The sequence below is a fragment of the Metopolophium dirhodum genome, chromosome 1 (assembly GCF_019925205.1).
Source record: "Metopolophium dirhodum isolate CAU chromosome 1, ASM1992520v1, whole genome shotgun sequence".
Classification (NCBI taxonomy): domain Eukaryota; kingdom Metazoa; phylum Arthropoda; class Insecta; order Hemiptera; family Aphididae; genus Metopolophium; species Metopolophium dirhodum.
Window position 1 is genome coordinate 125909475 of NC_083560.1, and position 22887 is coordinate 125932361.

Genomic DNA, 22887 nt, shown 5'->3' on the forward strand with positions numbered 1-22887 from the left:
TAGCAGATCGGTAATGGTAATAACAAGTTAGAACCAACCTTTCAGTCACTGTCCTTAGTCGTGGAGCCGGCGGCCTAAACACCACGTCGTTCTCGCTACCGATCACACACCTCCTTACCACGGTTGGGCATATTATTACATATTAGGAATTTCATACCGACTATAAAGTCTGGTTATAATGTGTTTTTTTTATCAATTTCTATACTTGATAGATTTTTAAAACTATTTTGACTCGTTTTGGGCTGTTTACGGACCTTTAAAATTTTTTTAGTTTTTTCTATCTATAATTGCCAATAAAATTTTACTTGTTGAGTTAAAATGCATGATTCAAATTTTACACCATCCATTACAAGTGAACCATTTGTAACCTTCTGCACAGCAGAGTGACACTTACTTGCCCCACTTTTTTATTTATGATTATTTCATATAAATGTATAGATAAATTAATTAATTAATATAAAAAAAATAAAAATAATTTTAATTTAACTTGGCTTTTGTTTATGACTTGTCTGACTTGATGATTATGTTGAAATTCTGCCCAAGGAATACTATCTGCAGGTATCAGTATGATCATACTTAAAAAAAATTTGGGTGTAACTTCTACTTGACTCCTTTTGCAGATATTGCTACAGTGGCAAATCTAGGATTTTGTTATGTAGGGGGGGGACAAACATGTTTTTATTACTCATAAGTTTACATCACTCTACATTCCAACACATCTGATTGGCCATGTGGGAGGTTCCTCTTGCTCCCCATAAATCTGCCAGTCACTAGTAACTAATATACATATTTGCCCCAAATAATAATGATACAATTCCATGTTCACAATAATATTGCTTTATATTACTTATCAATAAAAATACATTCTACTATAACATAGGTAGTGTTTATGTAATGCAAAAATATTAAAATATTTTTAGTATAAAAACCTTTAACTTTTAAAATATCATTAATTTTTGGTTAGGAAATCGTTAATTATTGTTATATCTTTTAACAAACACAATTATCATTAATTTAAATACATTAATAAAATATATATAATAAGCAATAAGTCTTTTTTTGTCATGTACTAAAAGTATTTTAACTTTGGTTTAACTACGTAAAAATAAAACAACTAGTTTTAATCGTCCATAGGACAAATCAGATCACCAATACTCAGTTCATTGTTATGCTTTTTCCTCTTCAATGAAAATTGTGATTTTTTTTGAATCTAAATCATAACAAAAATTAATATTATGTAGTCTTCTAATGGTTAAAATAAAATGTATACATTATTATGAAAATATGATATGATTTTTTAAAATTATTATTATCACTTACTTTAGTCTTAGATGATATTGTCAGAGGCCTATACTTTGGTTTGCACTGATCATCTCTTTTTTTTTGATTTAAATCTCTTCCTATCAACATGCTGAACTGTATGCTTAAATGACGTCTCAGCAATGTTTTGCTCTGTTGTATGAATAAAATGTCAGCTAGAAGCTCAGAAGTAAATCTGTCATCATATACTATTAGTCCACCATGAACACCTAAATTATAACAAATAAATACTTTTTAATAATGTACAAAAAATACTAAGGTAAGTGTTTAAATAACGAATTAAGTTTTTTAAATGGAAACTTGATTGAAAACATTTGAAACATAATATATAAAATATTCACCAGAACCCCTTAAATTAGATGCATATTCAGCCAAATTGACACTACAAAGCCATTCCATTACTCTATGTGTTGTCCATAGTGATAAATTACAATCATCATCATTTTTGTTAGTATTAGACCGACGGATCAAACATTCAGGATCAAAATTATTCTTTCTCAACACCTATAGGTACATAACATAATATACCCAGTATTTATTTATCATATTTCAATACAAGTATTAAATTAACTATTAAACTAACCTTTATTCCATATCGGAGACTAGAGAAATGTAAATCTGAATTTTCAAATGGCATCATTAGAAAATCGTCTTTGGTGAGTCTGTTTAAAAGGGTACCATTTATAGCTGCCAGAGAAAATGGTTCTTTATACTGTGGAAGACCTATGTCATCTAACCATTGTAGTACCCAAGACGTATTTAAATATCTTGCTTTAGCCAGATATTTGTCTTCATCAAATAATTTATTTGGATCTTTTTCAAATTGAATGGCTAAAATTAGCTTTTTTCTATGTAACCAATGCTAAAAATTTAAAACAATTGCTAATTAGTTCAAACAATATATATATATATATATTAGCATATGGTTACAAGTACAGGACAAATGTAAATTAAATATTGTTCAATTTAATTCATTATTAAGTAAATTACTTAATAATATAATTAATTAAAACAAACAAATCTTTAGTCCGTGGTATATTGTTATAGATATTTTAGATAATTAATTCATATAATTTTGATATTATATATTTTTTTAGCTATAATTTTTTTTTTCATTGCCATAATAATTATTAGAATATTTTACAATTTTACTGCCTCTCATAATTTATAGTTAATTGTATTGTATTTACTGTTTTCTTCTTTTAGATTAGACTGGGGTTTTTCTTACTGTGATTATTGTAATCACTTATCTACATAAAATAATTTCTTACATGGTTACTTTGAGTGTAGCGAGATTGAGAAGCCTTAACTGCAGGTTATTTATTTTAGTGGTTATTGATTATTTTCTATAATATTAATTTAACATAATATAGTTTATACTTGTATGATTTATAAATATAATTTATATAGCATAAACAGTTTTAACTAATGTTTAATGTAAGTATTAACGTGATTATTTTAACTTACTTTAAATTTAAATTTTTCATCAATCTCACTGATGGAAGAAGAAATCAATTCTTTTCCAGAAGTAGGCCATAATTTTGATCCTTCTAAAACATAATCAATACCTTGTTCAGCAAACCAATCTCGTAACTGTTGACGATTTAGCTCACTAAATAGTAAATTTGAACTAAAACATTCAAAATAAATGTGAATATTTTATGTTTATTTTTAGTTCATAAAAACTGTGATCCTTACTTTTGAAAAGAATAAATTTTGGTACTGGAAAAGAGACTTGAACTATTTTCTAATATTTGTTCATTTTGGCAGTCGTGTTTTGAATCAACTAAACAATAAGAAAATTTAATAAAAATATGAAGAAAAAAATTAATAGTTAGAATATTTTATACATTTGACAAATTATATTTTAAAACAAATTTAACTAAGCTCAACACGGAACAATATTTTAATAATTTTGTAACTATCGCTTTTCGAATTTGAAATTAAAAGATTATTCTTAAACTTTTAAAAGAATTATGAATGTAACATGATATGATTTTAGATAATAGTATTCACAATTAATTCAATGGTTATAATCAAAATTTATACTAAACACTCAGTTACCTAAATTTGGCGCTGAAGAACATTTGTCAAACTGTGATTTTCTGTTCATTAAATTTGCACATGATTCAGTAATATCATTTAATAACTCATTATTAATATTCTGGTTTTCATTTTTCTTTTTTGAAATATTATGTCGAGGCAAACTACAATAAAAACGTGATCCGTGGTTTTTTGAACGTTGAAACTGAGAGTTCTAAACAAAATAGTAATATAATACCAATTATAATAAGAACTAAACATTAGTTGTTAAGAACTATCTACAATTACAACCAGTTTTTATTTTAAAGCAAATAGTTTTATAGGTAAATACAATAACATAAATTTTTTTTTTAATTGAACTCAAGCCCGGTGACTATAGCCATTAGCTGTTGTAGGGGTTATGAACTGTGGTTGGTAAGGTTAGTACGGTAGTTACAGTAGGTAAGTAACACGTGTATGTGTGGCAAGGTTTTTACTTCTACGAACCCGGGTAATCACCGATCCGTAAAAAAGTAGTAACAGGCATTATTTACACTCAGTTGCATTGTGCCTGGTAGCAGCCAGCAATTAAAATTTGTTATACAGGTAAAGTTGAATATTTTAAGTATTAAAACAATATTTATATGATCATCAAAACTAGAGATACATAAGAACATAAATATTATGATACTTGATATGAATCAAACAATATTTTTCAAATATTATTCTAACTCGACCTTATATATTATTTAGTTAAGTTAAAAATCCAATAAACATAAAAAGCCAAAAAGGTTAATAATATTAAAATACAATTGTTTACAAAATATACATTTTAAGTTTAAGTAGATACTATTCTTATAACATTTGATTGTTAAGAAGACGCCAAACGGGCATTTGTTGTCTTCGTCTTGTAAACGTACAACACAGCATAATTTTCTTTACCTATAACTCATTATACTTTGTAGTTTCTCAAATAGAGTAAATTTACCTCTTATAAAATATAAAGGTAAGAATATCCAGGGCATCTCGGACCATTTTATAGATATTATTATTTATAAGTAAGTTATGATAATTTGTGTACGTTTGTGAGATGGAGACAACAAATGCCCGTGTGGCGTCCTCTTATTCATCATAAATGATTTTTATTATATAATATATTTAATGATACATTTTTTAAAACTTACTACTACTTCTGATGTACATGATGATGTCATTGAATTCTGTGCATTTTGATTATTTATTATCATTTCTTTAAGATCCATGTTTTCCTTGGTTAGCCTAACATTTACTAATTTCAAATTAGTTAGCATAGCAATAACTTCAAGTTTTTCCGTTTCTAGTTTTGATTTTAAAATCATTTCCTTCAAAATAATATAATTATTATAATAGATAGTATTAACTAATGAGTAATAAAGTATAAAATTTGAAAATATACCTCTTGGAGCTTACTTTCAGCTTTTTTTCTTAAATCATTTTGTTGCAATAGATATTTTTCTAGATGATTTAATTTTCTTAATAGAATATCAACTTGATTATTTAACATAGAAACTCGGAGCTTTGACTCTAAATGATCAGAAGAATCTTCAGAATTTTCCTAAAAACAAATATAACTAATAAACCTAAATGTATATATTTTATTTAAATATTAACTTTAATATTTACTTGTTGAATAAAATTATTTAATACAGTCTGTCCATTTGAATTGGTAAAACAATTTGAATTTGATGTTGGCTCTAAAAAATGTATACATAGTTAGTATATAGTACAAACACATTTTTATAATAACTATACTTTTAAAATATTTACAGTGCTAAATAAATAATAAATATATTACAATATATTATTATACTATTTCAATTATTAAAATTTTCTTAAGAGGACATCATACTTTGCATGTGTTTTCTCCGTCTTATTAATACATAATACATCAAAATGTACGCAGTTCTGATTTTGTGTTGTTAGCTTCAATATTAGAGTAAATTGACCTATTTTCAAACTTAAATGTAAAAACATTATCTGTGGTTTTTATACCACATATATACGATATTTTAGTTTTAAGTGAGGTTGCGTATATAAAATATTAATATTTGAAAATGCTCATAATTCACTTTAAAAAACCATAGAGAGAACACAGATTAAGTTTTTACATTAAGTTCAATAATAGATCAATTCACTCTAATATTTAAACTAACAATACAAAATTGGAACAGCTGTATCTACGTTTTGGTATATTAAGCATTAGTAAAACGGAAACAACATATGCAGGTACTGTGTCCTCTTAAAAGAACGCCCTACCCATAAGCGTTGTATCAGTTTTACAAACAAAAAACTTAGAAAATTGTACGTTCACAATGATACATTTTACTGTAGTTTTTAAAAACTAAAGTGAATTGAACTAGTTTAAAATGTAAAGGTGTTATCTAAGGCATATTGGAGACTTTTCTTGATATTTTAATTTTTCCGTTTTAAAATTTACAAAAAATGTAATGTTTCTAAATGCTTTGCAATTAAAATATGAATAAAAGTCTATGAGATACTCTTACTTTTAAATTTCTTAATAAGTCAATTCACACTAATTTTAAAAATAACAGCAAAATGGATTTATTGTAAACATTTAATTCTTTATGATATATATATTTGTAAAACATCCATAACACAAGCAGGTGTAGTGTTACCTTAATTAAAGTTTCCATTTTTTGAACATGTAAGAATAAAAATATAATTGAAAGATAATTCTTTCATTCAACATTTTAACTAATTTTATTTAAATTTATACTTATTGGCAAGTAAATTAAATTAATAGTTCTTTAATAAAGTTACATGTTTTGAAAAAAATAATAAGATAGACATTGACGCTTAACTATTGCAAGATTCTATACCATAATATTATAACTAATTATAAAATATAAGGTATAAAAAGAATTTTAAGTCTACAAACCTATTATTTTTCTAATAATAAAAAGTATAACACTTAGAAAGAAATGTTACAAAGTATATTAATTGTTAAATTATTACTTACATAGATGATTGTACCATCTATCATGATCTAAGACAGGAATACCTGATAAATGAAATAACTTTTGTTCTAATCAATATTTTTTAATATTTATTTCTATATAATGTATTAACTTGTGCACTACATGTATAATACAACATTTTTTGTTTTTATTTTAGATTCTGAGCGAAGCAATGAATGTATTAGTTTTACAATGATGAGTGGTTTTTTTTGTGTCTGTCATCAGACAGTTTTGGGGCAGTAAAAATGCTTCAATTATCTTCAACAGCATCTTTTCTGGAAGGACCTTTTTTTTGGGGGAAGTCAAAAGTAAAAATTGCAAAAAATTTTCAAAAGCACCAGAAAAAACTAACAAAAAATTAAAGAAAACCGAGATTTTTATGTGATACTAATTTTCAAAAAATATACTCGTGAGTATATGAAACTTTTTGAGTATATTATTATATTTTATACACACAATGACATTTTCAAATGTAATTATTTAGCAAAAATTAATTTAACTAACTGTTGTACCAATGTCTATTAGTAAAATAAATTACTTTAATCACAATAATATCATCAAATATACCTACTTAGTATTATTATAGGCTGACAGACAGTTTTCGTTTACAATGATTTTATATCATTGAATTCAAATTTAACACCATACATAACAGTGACCCACTAATTGTAACCTACTGTACAGCAGTACGACACCAAATTTCTCATTAATTTTAGACTAAAAAAAAAAATTTTAAATCTGGTTTTTAGAACATTTTTAACTCTAAAAATATTTATCTAAGTCAAGTTGTTTATTTTTATGATTTTTTAAAATGTCAAATAGTTTAAGTAACTTATTAATTTTAAAAGTGATTTAAAAAAAAAAAAAACATTTAGATTTTAACAAGTACCTATTTAAAAGTTCTCATAAAATATTTCAAATATATATATAATTTTTGAATTTAAAATGTTTTTACGACTAGATTAACTTGATCAAACAAAAAAAAATGAGATTTAAATTTTTTTTAGAAAAAAGAATTACTGACTTAAATAAATGTTTTTACAATCAACATTTTGTTGAAAAGCAAATTTACAAATAGCCAATTAATATCAATTAAAATTTTTTTATTTTCAGTATTAAAAAATAATTATTGTTATACTATACATGTAATGCAAGTGTCTATAAATGATGTATACATTTTATTTTGTTTGACGTTTTCTTGTTACACCCTGTAATATTGTTTAAATATATTATAATGATTTTTAAATTAAAATTTAAAATTTTATAAATAATAATTGTTAAAAATGTAGAATCAAAAATTAAGTTATATTTATAATATATTTTGTAGAGACCAATCTGCTTACTTACACTGATTGGAATTTAATAACGAGTAAATATTTATTTGGTTATGTTACTGTTTAAATTATCCATGCAAAACGTTTAAATTACAAATTGTATAAAGTACTAAGCTACCAAAAGAAAATAATATGCCAAAAAAAAAACATTCATGTAAATGTGAAACTACGTAAGTGTAATTAACTAAAATATAATAATCCAAAATACAATGAATATAAGAATAAAATATTATTTCAAACATAAATGTACCTATAGACAATTAACATAATACAAAATACGTATACTTATAAATGAAATAACAGCATCTACTATGCCAAAATTACAAGTATATTTAATTTTATAATTAGTTTATAAATTAATTCACTGATATGTTTCTCACAAATATATTTGGTTTTAGACTTTGAATTTATTGAAACAACTATCTAATCACACATTGCATAGTTAAATAAAACAAAATAAAAATAATAAATATTTGAAAACAATATATTGAGATAAAAATTATAAATCTATAAATCTAAAACAATATGCAACAAATGTAGTATAATCAAATATTTTAATTAAATCTCACCAACAGTATGGCTTCAGTAGACTGAATTTGCCTATCAATCATATTAAATGAACATTTAGTTCATAATTTTTTTTATGTTTTTAATTAACTGGTTGGCAGTAAGGTTAAGTTTACTGGTATTGTGTCAACCTTCCAAAAGAGTGCTACCCAATATCTAATAAATGTAAACAAATAAAAGTACTCAAATTTGGTTTTACAAAATATTTAATAATGTTTATTCAAATAATTTATTATGCTTCAATAAAATATTAGTAAACCTTAAATTTTTTTTTTCATCAGGAATTGCAATTACTTATGATAAATGCGACATTCCCTATGAACTTATTAATAAATAACCATACAATTACTAAGAACTAAGTACTTAATAAGTTTTTAAATGTTTACTTAATTTTAAGTACCTATTGTAAACAACTACTTTGTAAAGTTAAAAAAGTCGGATAATATTGTACAGTTGTATTAATAAATTAAATTAATTCATTAAGTTTTAAATTCAATTAGGTTGTTTATAGTGGACATTTAAAACTGCAAACAAGGCCTACATTTCATAGAGAAAAATTAACCAATTATAATTAGTAAGTATGATAAGACAGCGAACATCTCCTTTAACATTACACATGTCCGTGGCTGCAAGGATAGTAGAAACTTAACTTGGGAAAACAGTGCAATAATTTACAGCATTTTTAAAACTTTGGGACTTAGATCAATGAAATAGATTATCTCGATGTTTAACATAATTTCTGAAACGAAACAAAAAGTTCACCGACTATCAGATCAACATACCCGTCGATATAATTCCATCCATTTTTTGTAACGCTCCCTCCAACAGTTTGATCGCATCAAAATGAGTTTTGCTGAGCTTGAGCTCTTCGTCTTGATCGTTGTTCATCATTTAGTCGTAGTGTCTGTCAATGTCCTACATTAAACGAGTACTTGTTAGTAATTATTGTATATTTTATTTCAATAGTGGAAAAAACAAAAATCGTAATAATGACAGTAGGTAATAAATAATGCTATCAGCGACCTGGTGCCGTAGTCATATAATACTGATGCCGGGTTTTAAAAATATTTTATTTATTTATTTATTTATTTATTTAGGTAATGTTGTATAATAATAATGTAATAATAACATAACATAATATTATTAAATTGTTTGGAATTCCGTCGCCTGTGCCGAAAACGATAAATTTGGTTAGTAGATAACAGCAATGATAATTTATTTGAAATCACAGACTATGATATTATCCGTGTTTGGAATTAAATAGATGATAACAGATCGAGCGTGTTATATTGCATTTGATTGCACATCAAGGGGCGATAATATGACGGTTTGTTTCTGTTTGTTACAATTATAGTTAATTATTTTTTTTTTTATTTATAAATTAAAACAAAATTTTAAGCCTAAGGCCATACTCAATGTGTTAAACCGGGTTGACACAGAGACGAAAAAATTAAAAACAGTCTTGTAAAAGATATTTTTAGGGAATAACTTAACTATTAAGTTACAAGTTAATCTAACAAAATTACTTTGATAGTATTTGATGGTAAATTAATTACATTTTATTGTAAATAATTTACATACGTAATTTAAGTTACTTTTTTATATTTATAGTAACATTAGTAATATACTCGTTACTATTTAATTCTTTAAATACATTTTAAGAACCAATTGATAATATAATATTAGGTAAATACTAGCTGACTCGGTCGATGCTGCCCTTGCTATTGATTTGTATTTTTGATAAATATATCTGTAAAAAATGTATATACCATATTTCTTTTAACTATAGTAGTAATATAATATATTATAACTAATGGCAAATACATTTAAATAAACAAAAAAACCTATGCGAGCTGAAAAAATAAGCTAGGTATATGATGACCCTCCAAGTCTAAACGTTGAAGGAATCTGTTGATATATAATTGTTGTATCATGCATAATATATAAAAATTATAATGAAAACTATTCACTAGGTTAGGTAAACATACATAATATGTAACAGGTAAAATACTAAAACAATACAAATCAAATCATACAATACTCAATAAGCTAAGTAACAACATAAAAACAATTATGCATCCCACCAAATTAAGATAAGATCACAATTATTATGTAATACAATAACAATTAGTATAATTTTAAGCATAGTCAGTGAGTATGATGTAACTAGGTTAAACTTAATATCGATACTACCATTAGTGCTTCGATTGTAATATTGATATAAAAGTAATATGGGAAGACAGAAAGAGGGTCAGTGAGTGGTGATCGTGAGACTCGGTTACCAGTGATCACTAGTGTTAGAGCCAGGTGGTGATCGTTTGACTCGATCGCCACTGGACGTCAAAATTTAATAAAAGTGCTCATTATAAATATAAAGTTCGTTTATTTGTGTACGTCTGTTAACGGCGTATACGACATAATATTTATTTTAAACGGCTCAGTAGGTTTTGAATTTAATTCGTATAAACCAACAACCATTAATAGCTGTATAACCTGACTTCAACCGTGAAAAAATGAAAAAAAAATTATGGCGTATGATGGTTAATGATCTACCTGCCACAGTTTACTGGCCAATTTGCGTCGGTGTGAACTAATTCTGCCGAGATAGACAATTTGACAGCGGCGTATTGGATAATATAGCAGTTGGTATAAATTGAACGTTGTGCCTTGTTCAGACTATTATCTAAACTTTCTTGATATCTCAAAGAAAAATTTGAAATTTTCACAAAATCCAGAAGTAGTTTTTGAGTAGGTACCTTATAAGCTACAAACGTATATTTAACTCTCATATTTGTTTTAAGATATAACATTTCTTTATTCGAAACCATAATTGGGACGATTTGATGCATGCTTTTACCACCCGATAACCAATGGCAACCATTTATAAGCAAAAACATTTTTTGATTTCCGTCGTAAATCTCAAAATCCTTGTGTGAGCTTTAAGTGAGCACCTTTCCAGATTGAAGCTACCGGGTTGAATTGTGAATCCAAACCAGTCTTGTAAAATATACTTTTAAAATTGTATTATTTAAATACAGATAAAACAAATACATCCATTCAGAAAGTAATTAAACAATTGTTAATAAAATCAGAAATTAGTTTAATTATTTTACTAGGTAAAAAATTATTAATTTAAAAGGTATGATCAATTTTCAAAACTGATTTTAATTGATTAACAAATGTACTGGCTACTGGGTTCCTACTTCCTATAACAGTCTCAACAGTCTGTATATTATTTGTAATAATCATAAATGAGACATCACCAATAGTCTCTCAACATTTACGAATGAACAAATATTATAAATAAAATATGACACATGACGACTGACGAATAATTGTTTTGAATTTTTAGAGTATTTAAATTTTAATTAAAAATACAAATACGTCCAAAACAGTATTTAAAATACTTTTCGAATACTTAATTAATATTATTGAAAACATATATAAATTACCTTTATATATATCACCGATTGCGAGTATTGTAAATTTGTTATTTGTTGTAATTTTTGTATCTTGTTTTTTTTTTTGTTACATAGATACAATTATTATATGATTCACTTATTCATTTTGAAACACTTTATTTATACTACCTATCCAATACATAATTTATACATAATTAATAATCATATTTCACATACATTTATACTCTTATTGAAATGTATCAAAATGCTTTATATGGCTTTCAATTTTGTATATCTACATATTGTAAATAGAGTTTTGCTCCGTATCTTAATAATAAATACCTAAATGAGTAAATTCAAAAAGTATTTAAATATATTAAATTAAATACTTTACAAGACTGCTATAAGCCATCCAAGGACCCACTCAAACACAAACAAAAAATTCATCAAAATCGGTCCAGATTCAGTGACATACACTCAATACACGTACAGAAGATTTATAAATATTATAATTGATAAAGAAGATATCATCATGTAAGTACGGTTTTCTGACAGCATGCATGCAATAATTTATAAGCAAAGTAATAGCTCTTTGACAAAAAAAGTTTATAATAAGAAGAAATTTAGAAAATGCATTGTTATTTCAATTAATCAAAAAAAAAATTTGGATAAATAATAATTATTGTTCTTAAATAAACATTTTATATAATTTAATATTTTTGATTTTCATTACTTAGTGATAATGATGATGTGTTAAATTTGAATTCCATGTTATAAGATCATTGAATACTAAAAATGATACCGAGCGAAGACTGTTTCGTGAAGAAATCTGTCAGTTAATATTTCTAAGTATATATGAGTTTACTACTATTTATTAAATAGTAATTATTTTAATATTATTCCATTTAATATTATAATAGCTGTTGCTTATTTATAAGTCTATTCTGACATACTGTAGAGTGTAGACTAGTGTTATACCTATTTGGTATGTGGTATAAATAGCTTAAATAATTCAAATTAATTATATACAGAAAATGATAATCAAGTAATAGTGGAATGTTTCAAGTTGATTCAATTAATAGTTTTTGAATAAGAATACGAGTAAAATATCCAAAACAGTTTTTTTTTTTTATTTAGTAGGTACCGATAAATTTTAACGATACTTTTTTATAACCGATGTCATCGACATTTAAACTATCTCTTATAAAAAATGTATGCATGCTTTACCAAAATGTTTTATTAATTTCCAGTTAAAAACTTACAATAGGTTTCTTATATTGTTTTTTAAAACTTTCAGTGTCAAAATTAAATACTTGATGCATTTTCAAATTTTTAACTACTAAAAGTTTGTGAATTATTGCAATTTTGATGAATTTTGTGAACATTTTAAGTTTAAATGATTATAAATGAAATAAATTGTGACTATGACATATTTTTGATATTTTTAATTAAACTTTCTTGGAACCTTGACCCTTATATTACATTTTCAAGCTTTTTGATTCACAAATAAAACTTTATCATACATAAGTGAAATAAAAAGTAAAAAAGTAAAAAAATTTAATATCTATAAGTTGCTCAAAACAAACATTCACCATAGTGACTGAAAAAAAATATTTAGAGTAAAATTGGAGAAAATACACCTCTGTGCGTGCTGCAATTTTGTGCTCAATTCCACTTTCATATCTAGAGCACGGTGTTCGATAAAATATACAGACGTCTTTGTTTACTTAATATTTTCCTTATTTTTCGGGTCGTGATTCTGAATAGACTCAAAAGTTGATTTAAAATAAAAAGTATTTCATTTATGCATATAATTAAAAATACTTTTAAAAGGCATAAACTATTTCATTTTTTTAGATTCTGAGCGAAGCGATGAATGTATTGATTTGACAATGATGTGTGTTTTTTTTTTTTATTTATATATTTTTGTGTCTGTCATAACCTTTTAGGACAGTAAAAATGCTTGGATTTTCTTCAACAGTAACTTGTCTGATAGGAAAGTGAATCTAGTTGGTAATTTGAGGGGACAAAAGTAAATATTTCCCAGTCGTTTTCAAAAGTGACGTGAAAAACAAAAGAAAAATTAAGGGAAAACGGGAATTTTTACGCAAAATCTGTTTTTGAGAAAATCGATTTTTGTTTTGGTGCAACTCTAAAACAGATGACTGTAGGTACATGCAATTTTGACTGAATGTTTATATTAGCATTTTCTATACACCATTTTCCAAATATTTTGACCTATTTTGAGCTGTTTACGGACATATTCAATTTTCATTTTTTTTAGTTTTTTTTTCTATAAATATCAATAAAATATTATTTGTTGGTTAAAAAAGCTTGAAAATTTAATAGAAGGCTCCTAGGTTATTGTTTCAAAGGCAGATGAAAAAAATTAAAAATCCATAGTCACAATTTTTTTTATAAGCATTTAAAGTTCAAATATTGACAAAATACGTAAAAATGACAAAAATTTGCAAATTATTTTGAGTTAGGTAAAAATTTTCTTTTTAAATCTAAGATTTGAAAATGTAATACAAGATTCCTCATAAGTTTGTCAACCTTTATCAAAAAAAAAATATCTACGAGAAAGTCAAATTAAATCTTTATATCTTGCACCCTGTTTTTTACCTTATCATAAAATCATACCTTTCCAACCGTCACTTTCAAATCAGATTCGGTAATGCACACGCAACTATATCCAATATTTCAGCCGGTGTTCCACAAGGGGGCATACTCTCCCCTGTACTTTATAATATTTATGCTGCTGATCAGCCTACTACACTAAACACTCTAGTTGCTGATTATGCAGACGATAAGGCAATAATATCTATAAATTCTAATCCGGAAATGGCCTCACACAATCTTCAGAATCACCTAACCCTTATGGAAGTTTGGTATACCAAGTGGCGGTTCAAAATTAACCAGTCTAAGTCTATCCACACAACATTCACACTTCGTCTCTCTCCTTGCCCTGAAGTATCTATTTATGGCACTAAAATTCCTACTTCTTCTACAGTCAAATATCTAGGACTCACACTTGATCGCAGACTTACCTGGGCTCTCCACCTTAGATCTAAAAGACAAAATTTAAACCTACGGCTGCGCCTGTTAAAAACTTTTTTCAATAACAACAAATACACACACATTAAAACTAAACTCCTAATTTACAAATCTCTAACTAAGCCCATCTGGACATAAGGCATACAACTCTGGGGTAATGCAAACATTTCAAACATCAACAAAATACAAACCGTCCAAAACTTAGCGCTAAGGAAACTACTTAATGCTCCTCCTTATGTCTCCAACCTTTCCATTCAGCAAGATCTCAGGATGAACTCCGTCAAAGATGAAGCAAAACTCTACTATAAGCGGTTTCACAGTAGGTTACTGAATCATCCTAACCCTCTTATAAAAAATCTAGCAGTCCCTTCGATCCCGGGTAACCCCTTCAGACGTCTCAAACGTAATTGGTGTCGTGACCTGCTAAATGCTTGATTCCTAGATCATTTTTCCCCTAATTAACTAAACAAAATAGGTAGTGTCATCAATGGGTGGCTTCTTCCGTCATATTACTCATGTTTTAGATTCTGAGCGAAGCGATGAATGTATTGATTCTACAATGATGTGTGTTTTTTTTTTATTTTTTTGTTTTTTTTTTTATTTTTGTGTCTGTCATCACCTTTTAGGACAGTAAAACTGCTTGAATTTTCTTCAATAGTAACTTTTCTGATAGGAAAGTGAATCTAGTTGGTACTTTGGGGGGTCAAAAGTAAAAATTTCCCAGTAGTTTTCACAAGCGACGTGAAAAACAAAAGAAAAATTAAGGAAAAACGGGAATTTTTACGCAAAATCTGTTTTCGAGAAAATCGATTTTGGTTTTTGGTGTAACTCTAAAACAAATGACCGTAGGGACATGAAATTTTGACTGAATGTTTATATTAGCATTTTCTATACACCATAAAATTTACAAAATATTTTGACTCTTTTTGAGCTGTTTACGGTCATTGTCAGTTTTCAATTTTTTTAGTTTTTTTTTCTATAAATATCAATAAAATTTTATCTGTTGAGTGAAAAAGCTTGAAAATTTAATAGAAGGCTCCTAGTTTATTGTTTCAAAGGCAGATGAAAAAAATTAAAAATCCTTAGTCACAGTTTTTAATTATAAGCATTTAAAGTTCAAATTTTGACAAAATACGGAAAAATCACGAAAAATAGCAAATTATTTTGATGAGAATTCATAAAAATTTTTCTTTTTAAATCTAAGATTTGAAAATGTAATATAAGATTACTCATAAGTTTGTCTACCTTTATCAAAAAAAAAAATGTCTAGAAGAAACTTAAATTAAATTTTTACGAGCGTCTGAAATTTATATTTTTACAACATTTGATATTTACTCGATTTCTCATGTAACAATTTTCTTATTTTATTGTAATTAAAAAACGAATGAGTGTAGATACTTGAAAATTTCACTGAATGTTTATATTAGCATTTTCTATACACCATAAAATGTTGAAAATATTTTGACTCTTTTTGAGCTGTTTACGGACATTGTCAGTTTTCAATTTTTTTAGTTTTTTTTTCTATAAATATCAATAAATTTTTATTTGTTGGGTAAAAAAGCGTGAAAATTTAATATAAGGCTCCTGATATATCGTTCTAATAGCAGTTAAAAAATATTAAAATTACATAGGCAAAATTTTTTTTTATAAGCATTTAAAGTTCAAATGTTGACAACATTTATCAAATTTATAATTTATTAATTATTTTGTAGTTAAAAATGTATAAAATGTTTAACTTTTCTGGCTAAGGATTGAAAATTTAAAACAAGGCTCCACGTAAATAGGTTATATATAAATTACTTTATTCACAATAATATCATCAAATATACTTGGTAATATCATAGGCTGACTGACCGTTTTCGCTCAGAATCGTTTTTCTTATACAATGATATTATATCATTGAATTCAAATTTAACACCATCCATTACAGTGACCCACTTGTAACCTACCGTACAGCAGAGCGACATCCACTTATCCACCTTTTTTTTTTATTACTCTTATCTAATTTGCTTATTATTCTATGAATAGATTGTAAATATCTTGTAAAAATAAAAATAAATCTTTATAAGCATTTGAAATTCATATTTTTACAACATTTGATATTCACTCGATTTCTCATGTAACGATTTTCTTATTTTGTTGAAATTAAAAACGTATGACTGTAAATACTTCAAATTTCACTGAATGTTTATATTAGCATTTTCTATACACCATAACATTTTCCAAATATTTTGACATATTTTAAGCTGTTTACGGACATTTTCAGTTTCCATTTATTTTAGTTTTTTTTTCTATAAATATCAATAAAATTTCATTTGTTGGGAAAATGATATAATCCTGATATAATGAGTTGAAAAATATTAAAAAATACATACCTAGGCACAATTTTTTTTTATAAGCTTTTAAATTTCGAATTTATAGCGAAGGATTGAAAATTTAAAACAAGGTTCCACGTAAATAGGTTATATATAAATTACTTTATTCACAATAATATCATCAAATATACTTGGTAATATCATAGGCTGACTGACCGTTTTCGATCAGAATCGTTTTTCTTATACAATGATATTATATCATTGAATTCAAATTCAACACCATCCATTACAGTGACCCACTTGTCACCTACTGTACAGCAGAGTGACATCCACTTACCCTCCTTTTTTATATATGAAATTAGAAATGAACAAGCTTCTGTTTACCTCTGGTACCCCTAGTATTAGTTTTCGTATTGGTATGTTGGTAGGTATTATAGCCACTTAATAATTTAATTTAAATAGGGTAGGTAATCATGCAATAATAAAGAGATGAAAACCAAGTGTTACAATTTTAACTCATTTAATTAATTTAATTATTATAATTAATATTAAAGTAAAATTTGAATTTCTTAATTTTTATTCTATGTCAATCTTTTGAAGACCACATCATTGTTTATACCTATAGCCTATAGGTCAACGAATTCGAATTTGATCTTTTACAATTATTGAATTATATGAATGATATTGACCGTCTAATTAATATGAATAAATTTGAACATACAAAAGTACACGATGTGAAAATATATACATTGGGCATTTGTAACTTTTACCATTGATTATGAAGACTATAGTATTTATAATCAATGATTTTACTTATCATTATTTTAATACTTAATTACAATTAAATTAACCTTAATTCAGTACAAAATACAAATATTATGTTATCTGCAAGTATGATCATAAGTTATGACTTATGATGGTATGAAAACCAAAATGAAAAATATTTAAAAGTTATAACAAAAACCAATAATTGATGATAAACATTTATTTAATTATACTTGTATAGTCATATCTGTATAATGTTAATGTATAATATAATATATTATGAACTTGCAAATTAATTTCCTATTATAAAGGTAAAATTTATCAATAATATGAACTAAATTCAAAATAGTTTGATTGATGATTCAAACGAAATATGAACTTGAATAATTTTCGTTTTTACATTTGGTATTTTGAACGAGGTCTACAAGCGAATAGCGATTTGTGTTTGAATGCATAAGTACGAAGTACCTAAACACTATTTTTATGTTTTTTTAAAAAAATATCGAATACAACTTGGCATGTATCAAATGGTTTAATAATTTAAAATGTATTGAACTTATAATACTGTATACTTAATATTTATCTATATATATATACTTATATATAACTGATTTTAATCGAATAATTACATAATACTTTATATACAATTATTTATTGAATACTATTTAATATTATAGAATTTACTACATAAAAATTGACAATAAATGAATACAACTTTATTAATTAATTGTCAATTTCTAATATTTTCACAGTAATTATAAACGTAAATAGATTGAACAACAATTAATAATAAATTTGATTAAAAATTAAAAATTATTATTTAATATTAAAATTCCTATGTTTATTGTTGTAGGTACACGAGTTGTGTGGTGAGGTAGGACATAACTCGATATAATCATAGTAGTACCTCTATAATATTACTTAAAAGTTAAAAAATCAAAAATCAAATTATAATAATATAAAAAAATATTACTAACTATACCTATTCGTTATTTTAAATGAATATAAGCATATTTTTAGATTTCAGATATTATTAGTTAAGATGAATCTGTATAAGGTAGGTACCTACTTAGAACAATGTATATATTAGGTGGGTACCAACCTACTTGGCATGAAACAATAATTATTTTTATTTACAATTTAATGATATACGTTGGGAAAATGATTAAGTTATAATATTGTTCTGCTACTTATTACCGTGAATATAAAAATAGGTATACAATATTCTGTTATTTGTACTTATAAATTATAATAATACAGAAAAAATATAGAACAGTGAACAGTGATAAATCACTTAAATGTAATATGTACGTAAATAGTTATTTACTTAATATTCTGAAGAAATTAACTACTTATATACGTAATCGAAATTCTACAGACGACTACTATCGTCTTAAGTCTAATTTATTATTACTCAAACGGACATGTAAATACGTAGTAATAATATTATCATATATATTTATAACGCTGCGTGTTGTCATAATTGCATAAAATAAACGCTACAAATAAATAAATTTCAGTTGAGCTCCAAGTGCGGATTGTATGCATATACCTACTATGTATATTATAGTGTGTATCATATATACGCGTATCCGTAAATCTAATGGCTAATAATAATAATAATAATAATAATAATAATTATAATTATTATTATTATATTATATAATATTACAATAACATTCTATAGTGGCACAAGACCGTTTCTGGCTGTCGGATTTCTGGTCATGTATATGTCCATGTCGTGATCGGTCCAATTGTCCGACGTGTCTCCGCCGCAATAATTGTTGAGCGTGTGATGGGAACCGGTGTGGCTGTACCTGCTGGGCGGTCGGTTTTGCGTTCCCTCTCTGGTCCTGGAACGTTGCCTGGGCTTGTTGCGGGACGTGTTCGTGCGGCCACTGCCCGGATAACTGATGTGCGACATCCTCTCGGAGACGGCCAACGACTGTCGCGACTGCCTCAGTTCTGCCGAACAGATTAATTCGCATATTGATATAATTATTTTTTTTTTTTATTTTTTTAAAAAAACTATGACTATTGCGAGGTTATCGGCTCGGCCGTCGACTTACCGGGTCTGGAGTTGACCAGATCGGACGCGTATGCGTTGTTTCCGCCCAAATACCTCATCGAGTTGTTCGAGAAACTGTTCTGCGACTGGCCGTCGGCCACCGAACGCATTTTCGGCGGTTTCGCACTGAAGTTTGAAATGTTCGAGTGTAGATCTTCGTTCAGTCCTAAAAGCAAATAAATACATTAGTTCGATATTATAAATGCACCTAGTGATTGTCAGTATACAATTTACGAAAAATATTTTACATTTTTCTGAAATATTCATATCCATTGGGACATTGTGTAATAATAAGCAAAAGGAAATATTTATAACTTTAGTATAGTACGAGTTTAGTATCGTATATATCAAAGTATCTGTCAAAAACGTACGTGTTAAGATTAGATTTTTAAATTATTATATTTTCTCAAAAATTAAATTTAAAGTGAATTTAAAAATAAATAGTCATACTATTAAATTGTTTTAGGTATTTATGATTTTTAAATATTGTTGAAAAATGAACTAGCTGGAAAAATAACGCTTCACATAATATTTTTTTTGAAATTGGTGCCTAGAAATTTATAGTTTTCAAAATCTGATAACCCACATCAATACACCATCGTCTTATATGAAAACATGGAAAGATAATTAAGCGTATGAACATATGATCATTAAATTAAGTCAACGTTAAAAATGTAAAAATATAACTTATATAGTTAATACTTAGTAGGCAGTTAATAATATAAAATAAACTCTAGAATATATTCTATAAGCTTAAAGTTAATATGGAGTAGACATTATACTATTATATCACTTAACTCAATTAAAAAATTGGATTACCACCTGGGCCACATACAGTGATTGTAAGACTATTAATTTTTTTTTTAATTTATAACCAAATATTTTTAACAAAATACTAAAAAAAACCATTCCTATTTTTATGGCACACTAGTGGAAAACTTTTTGAGGAAACTATACGTTATAGTATCAACCATATAATTAAATCAATAAATATTTATTAAAGACAAGACTGTAATTGAACGTAATTTATAAATTAGCCGGAAAAGGCGATGTTATTACTGCAACGGGTGCTTTAACTAGTCAAATTATTGAGCCGGTTAGATGCCTAGCTCATCAACTGGTTAAAAGTTTTTTAAAAAAAATGTACTTTTCAACTATAGGCAGTCGGTGCCCGCCTTTGCATTGAACACTGTTATAAAATTCTCACCTTGTCGGCTATCGGCCACTCGATACATGCGGGACGGGTTAAGACTCCGATTGCTGTACACCGAACCCTGGTCCCAATCCTTGTGGCTGTTGAACGCATTTAGGGCGGCCAGCGAGGACATCTGGGCCGCGTTTGGTCCGGCGTAGCAGCTGGCCGGCAAGGTGCCGACCGGGATGCCGGATTTGTTTGGATGGCAGGACGCCACCGAGTTGTGCAACGTTTGCAGCTTTTTGGCGCGACGTTTGCTCGCCGCAATGAACACGACGACGGCGATCAACACCGTGCCGCATATGGCTGCGCTCGCCGCAATCGTTATCCTGTCCATGTTGCTCGTCATCGTGACCGCTGTCCGTATTTCCCGGCACTGGCTGTACGGCACCGTGTCCGGCGTGATGGTTATTTCCTCCAGAGAAATGACGCACACGATGATGCATTCCTGCGTTAATCGCAAAATAGTTATAAATCACAGTGGGTAACGCGCGGGTGCGGCTTGTATTGTAGTATAACCCTAAGTGATTCTCGTCCTGCATTGCACGAGGTTTCGGCCATTAAATAAGACACCTACTTCGTTTTTAGCGACCTAATAGTCTCGAGGGCCTGTTACCGGAATAAATTATTTTGGTTCTTGTAACGATTATGGTTTGAAAAAAAATGTTATATGACGGTTTGGAATAAAATTTGATAGTTATAAATAGTATTATCAGGTAGGTACTTATATTATTGAACAATATACTTCCAAATAAATTTATAATTTGTAGGGATTTTCTTATTAATTGTAATTTGAATATTGGTTTTAATTTTTCTCATATAATTTTTTAATGGTTTCCAGTGCTGCCTAAAACTATTTAGAATATACATGCATACGTGTTATCATTAAAAATAAATGATTTATAGTTATTTAAACCATACATGACTACATGAGTGACCAATAGTTTGATAATCGCTAGTATAATCAATATAATATAATATGTGATCGTCATTTTAAATTAAAACCAAAAATATAATGATTATTATTATGCCGAGTATTATATATATTGTGTAGATATCTTCACAATTTACTACTAATTATCAAGCATACATATGGTTTTATATTTATTTCAATTTACCTGGTATGGTACGTTTTTAATTTTAAACTCTCGTTCACTGGTTTCGAGAGGTGGCCCCTGCTTGAAAGTGCGGTCGCCAAAAAGCCTATATACAACTCGGAATCCTAAGATATTTGCGGTTTCGGAATCCCATTGAATTATAACGGAATTATCTTGTCTATGAACACTCCTTATGATGACTTCTTGAACTTGTTTTTTAGGGTAATTACCTAATATTAGCGGTGGTTTCTGGGACGTCTGTACTGACTGTGGTCGTGTTATAACTAAATTGGGTTTACGACTTGTGCTCATTGGTTTAGACTGAAAAAAAATCAATTTTTTAATGTTAAATATACCTATTCCATCCTTAATGTTACTGGTTATTAAATTTACTAACATTTGTAGTGTTTTGTACAAAATACTTTGTTGTTGTTTCAATTGCAACCGTTGTGCTCTCCGTAGTCGATGGAATAGCTCTTGTAGTTTCAATAATTCCAAGTAACTCAGATGTATTAGTGTTTTTCACGACTTCTACTTCTGCTATCGGAGGATTCTTTTTAAATTTATTTTTTGAAGTTGGAAATATCTCTGGTGAAACAATTGTAGGACTAGCATATCCAACACCAGTTCCAATCGGATGTTGGGAATCCACATCATCTTCCTCTATAATAGATTCTAACATCACCGACGCATCAGAAGAACTTTGTTCGGTATCACATACCATTTCTG

At 27.2% G+C, this 22887-nt stretch overlaps 2 protein-coding genes across 4 annotated transcripts in view; both read right to left on the bottom strand.

Annotated features, from left to right (window-relative positions):
- Nucleotides 1-821: 821 nt before the first annotated feature.
- LOC132936749 (liprin-beta-1-like) lies at nucleotides 822-9434 on the bottom strand. 3 transcript variants are annotated; one of them, XM_061003504.1, is made up of 12 exons: nucleotides 9284-9434; nucleotides 9043-9175; nucleotides 5005-5075; nucleotides 4778-4936; nucleotides 4527-4703; nucleotides 3385-3577; nucleotides 3019-3106; nucleotides 2788-2950; nucleotides 1904-2182; nucleotides 1662-1824; nucleotides 1321-1529; nucleotides 822-1210 (listed from the first exon to the last, which is right to left on the bottom strand). In XM_061003504.1, the coding sequence occupies exons 2-12, from the start codon at nucleotides 9149-9151 to the stop codon at nucleotides 1121-1123; spliced, it is 1701 nt and encodes a 566-aa protein (XP_060859487.1). In that variant the 5' UTR covers nucleotides 9152-9175; nucleotides 9284-9434; the 3' UTR covers nucleotides 822-1120. The 3 variants fall into 3 exon arrangements, with proteins under 3 accessions (XP_060859487.1, XP_060859488.1, XP_060859490.1); XM_061003505.1 differs by having other exon boundaries at nucleotides 9255-9434; XM_061003507.1 differs by adding an exon at nucleotides 8263-8416 and having other exon boundaries at nucleotides 9043-9434.
- Nucleotides 9435-17536: 8102 nt separating this feature from the next.
- LOC132935185 (leucine-rich repeat and fibronectin type III domain-containing protein 1-like protein) overlaps nucleotides 17537-22887 on the bottom strand; it is a 50597-nt gene continuing 45246 nt past the window's right edge. Inside the window, exons 4-8 of the mRNA XM_061001657.1 lie at nucleotides 22556-22884; nucleotides 22180-22479; nucleotides 21074-21509; nucleotides 19868-20032; nucleotides 17537-19763 (exon numbers count right to left, since the gene is read on the bottom strand). Of these exons, the coding sequence (XP_060857640.1) occupies nucleotides 19480-19763; nucleotides 19868-20032; nucleotides 21074-21509; nucleotides 22180-22479; nucleotides 22556-22884 (1514 nt within the window). The 3' untranslated portion in view covers nucleotides 17537-19479. The remainder of the gene's footprint in view (nucleotides 19764-19867; nucleotides 20033-21073; nucleotides 21510-22179; nucleotides 22480-22555; nucleotides 22885-22887) is intronic.

Coding starts and splice junctions, on each gene's coding strand:
- LOC132936749 (XM_061003504.1), bottom strand. CDS start 9,151: ATGATGAACAACGATCAAGACGAAGAGCTCAAGCTCAGCAAAACTCAT. Junction 2,183..2,787: donor ATGAAAAATTTAAATTTAAA/GTAAGTTAAAAT, acceptor TTAAATTTTTAG/CATTGGTTACATAGAAAAAA. Junction 1,825..1,903: donor GTCTCCGATATGGAATAAAG/GTTAGTTTAATA, acceptor ATGTACCTATAG/GTGTTGAGAAAGAATAATTT.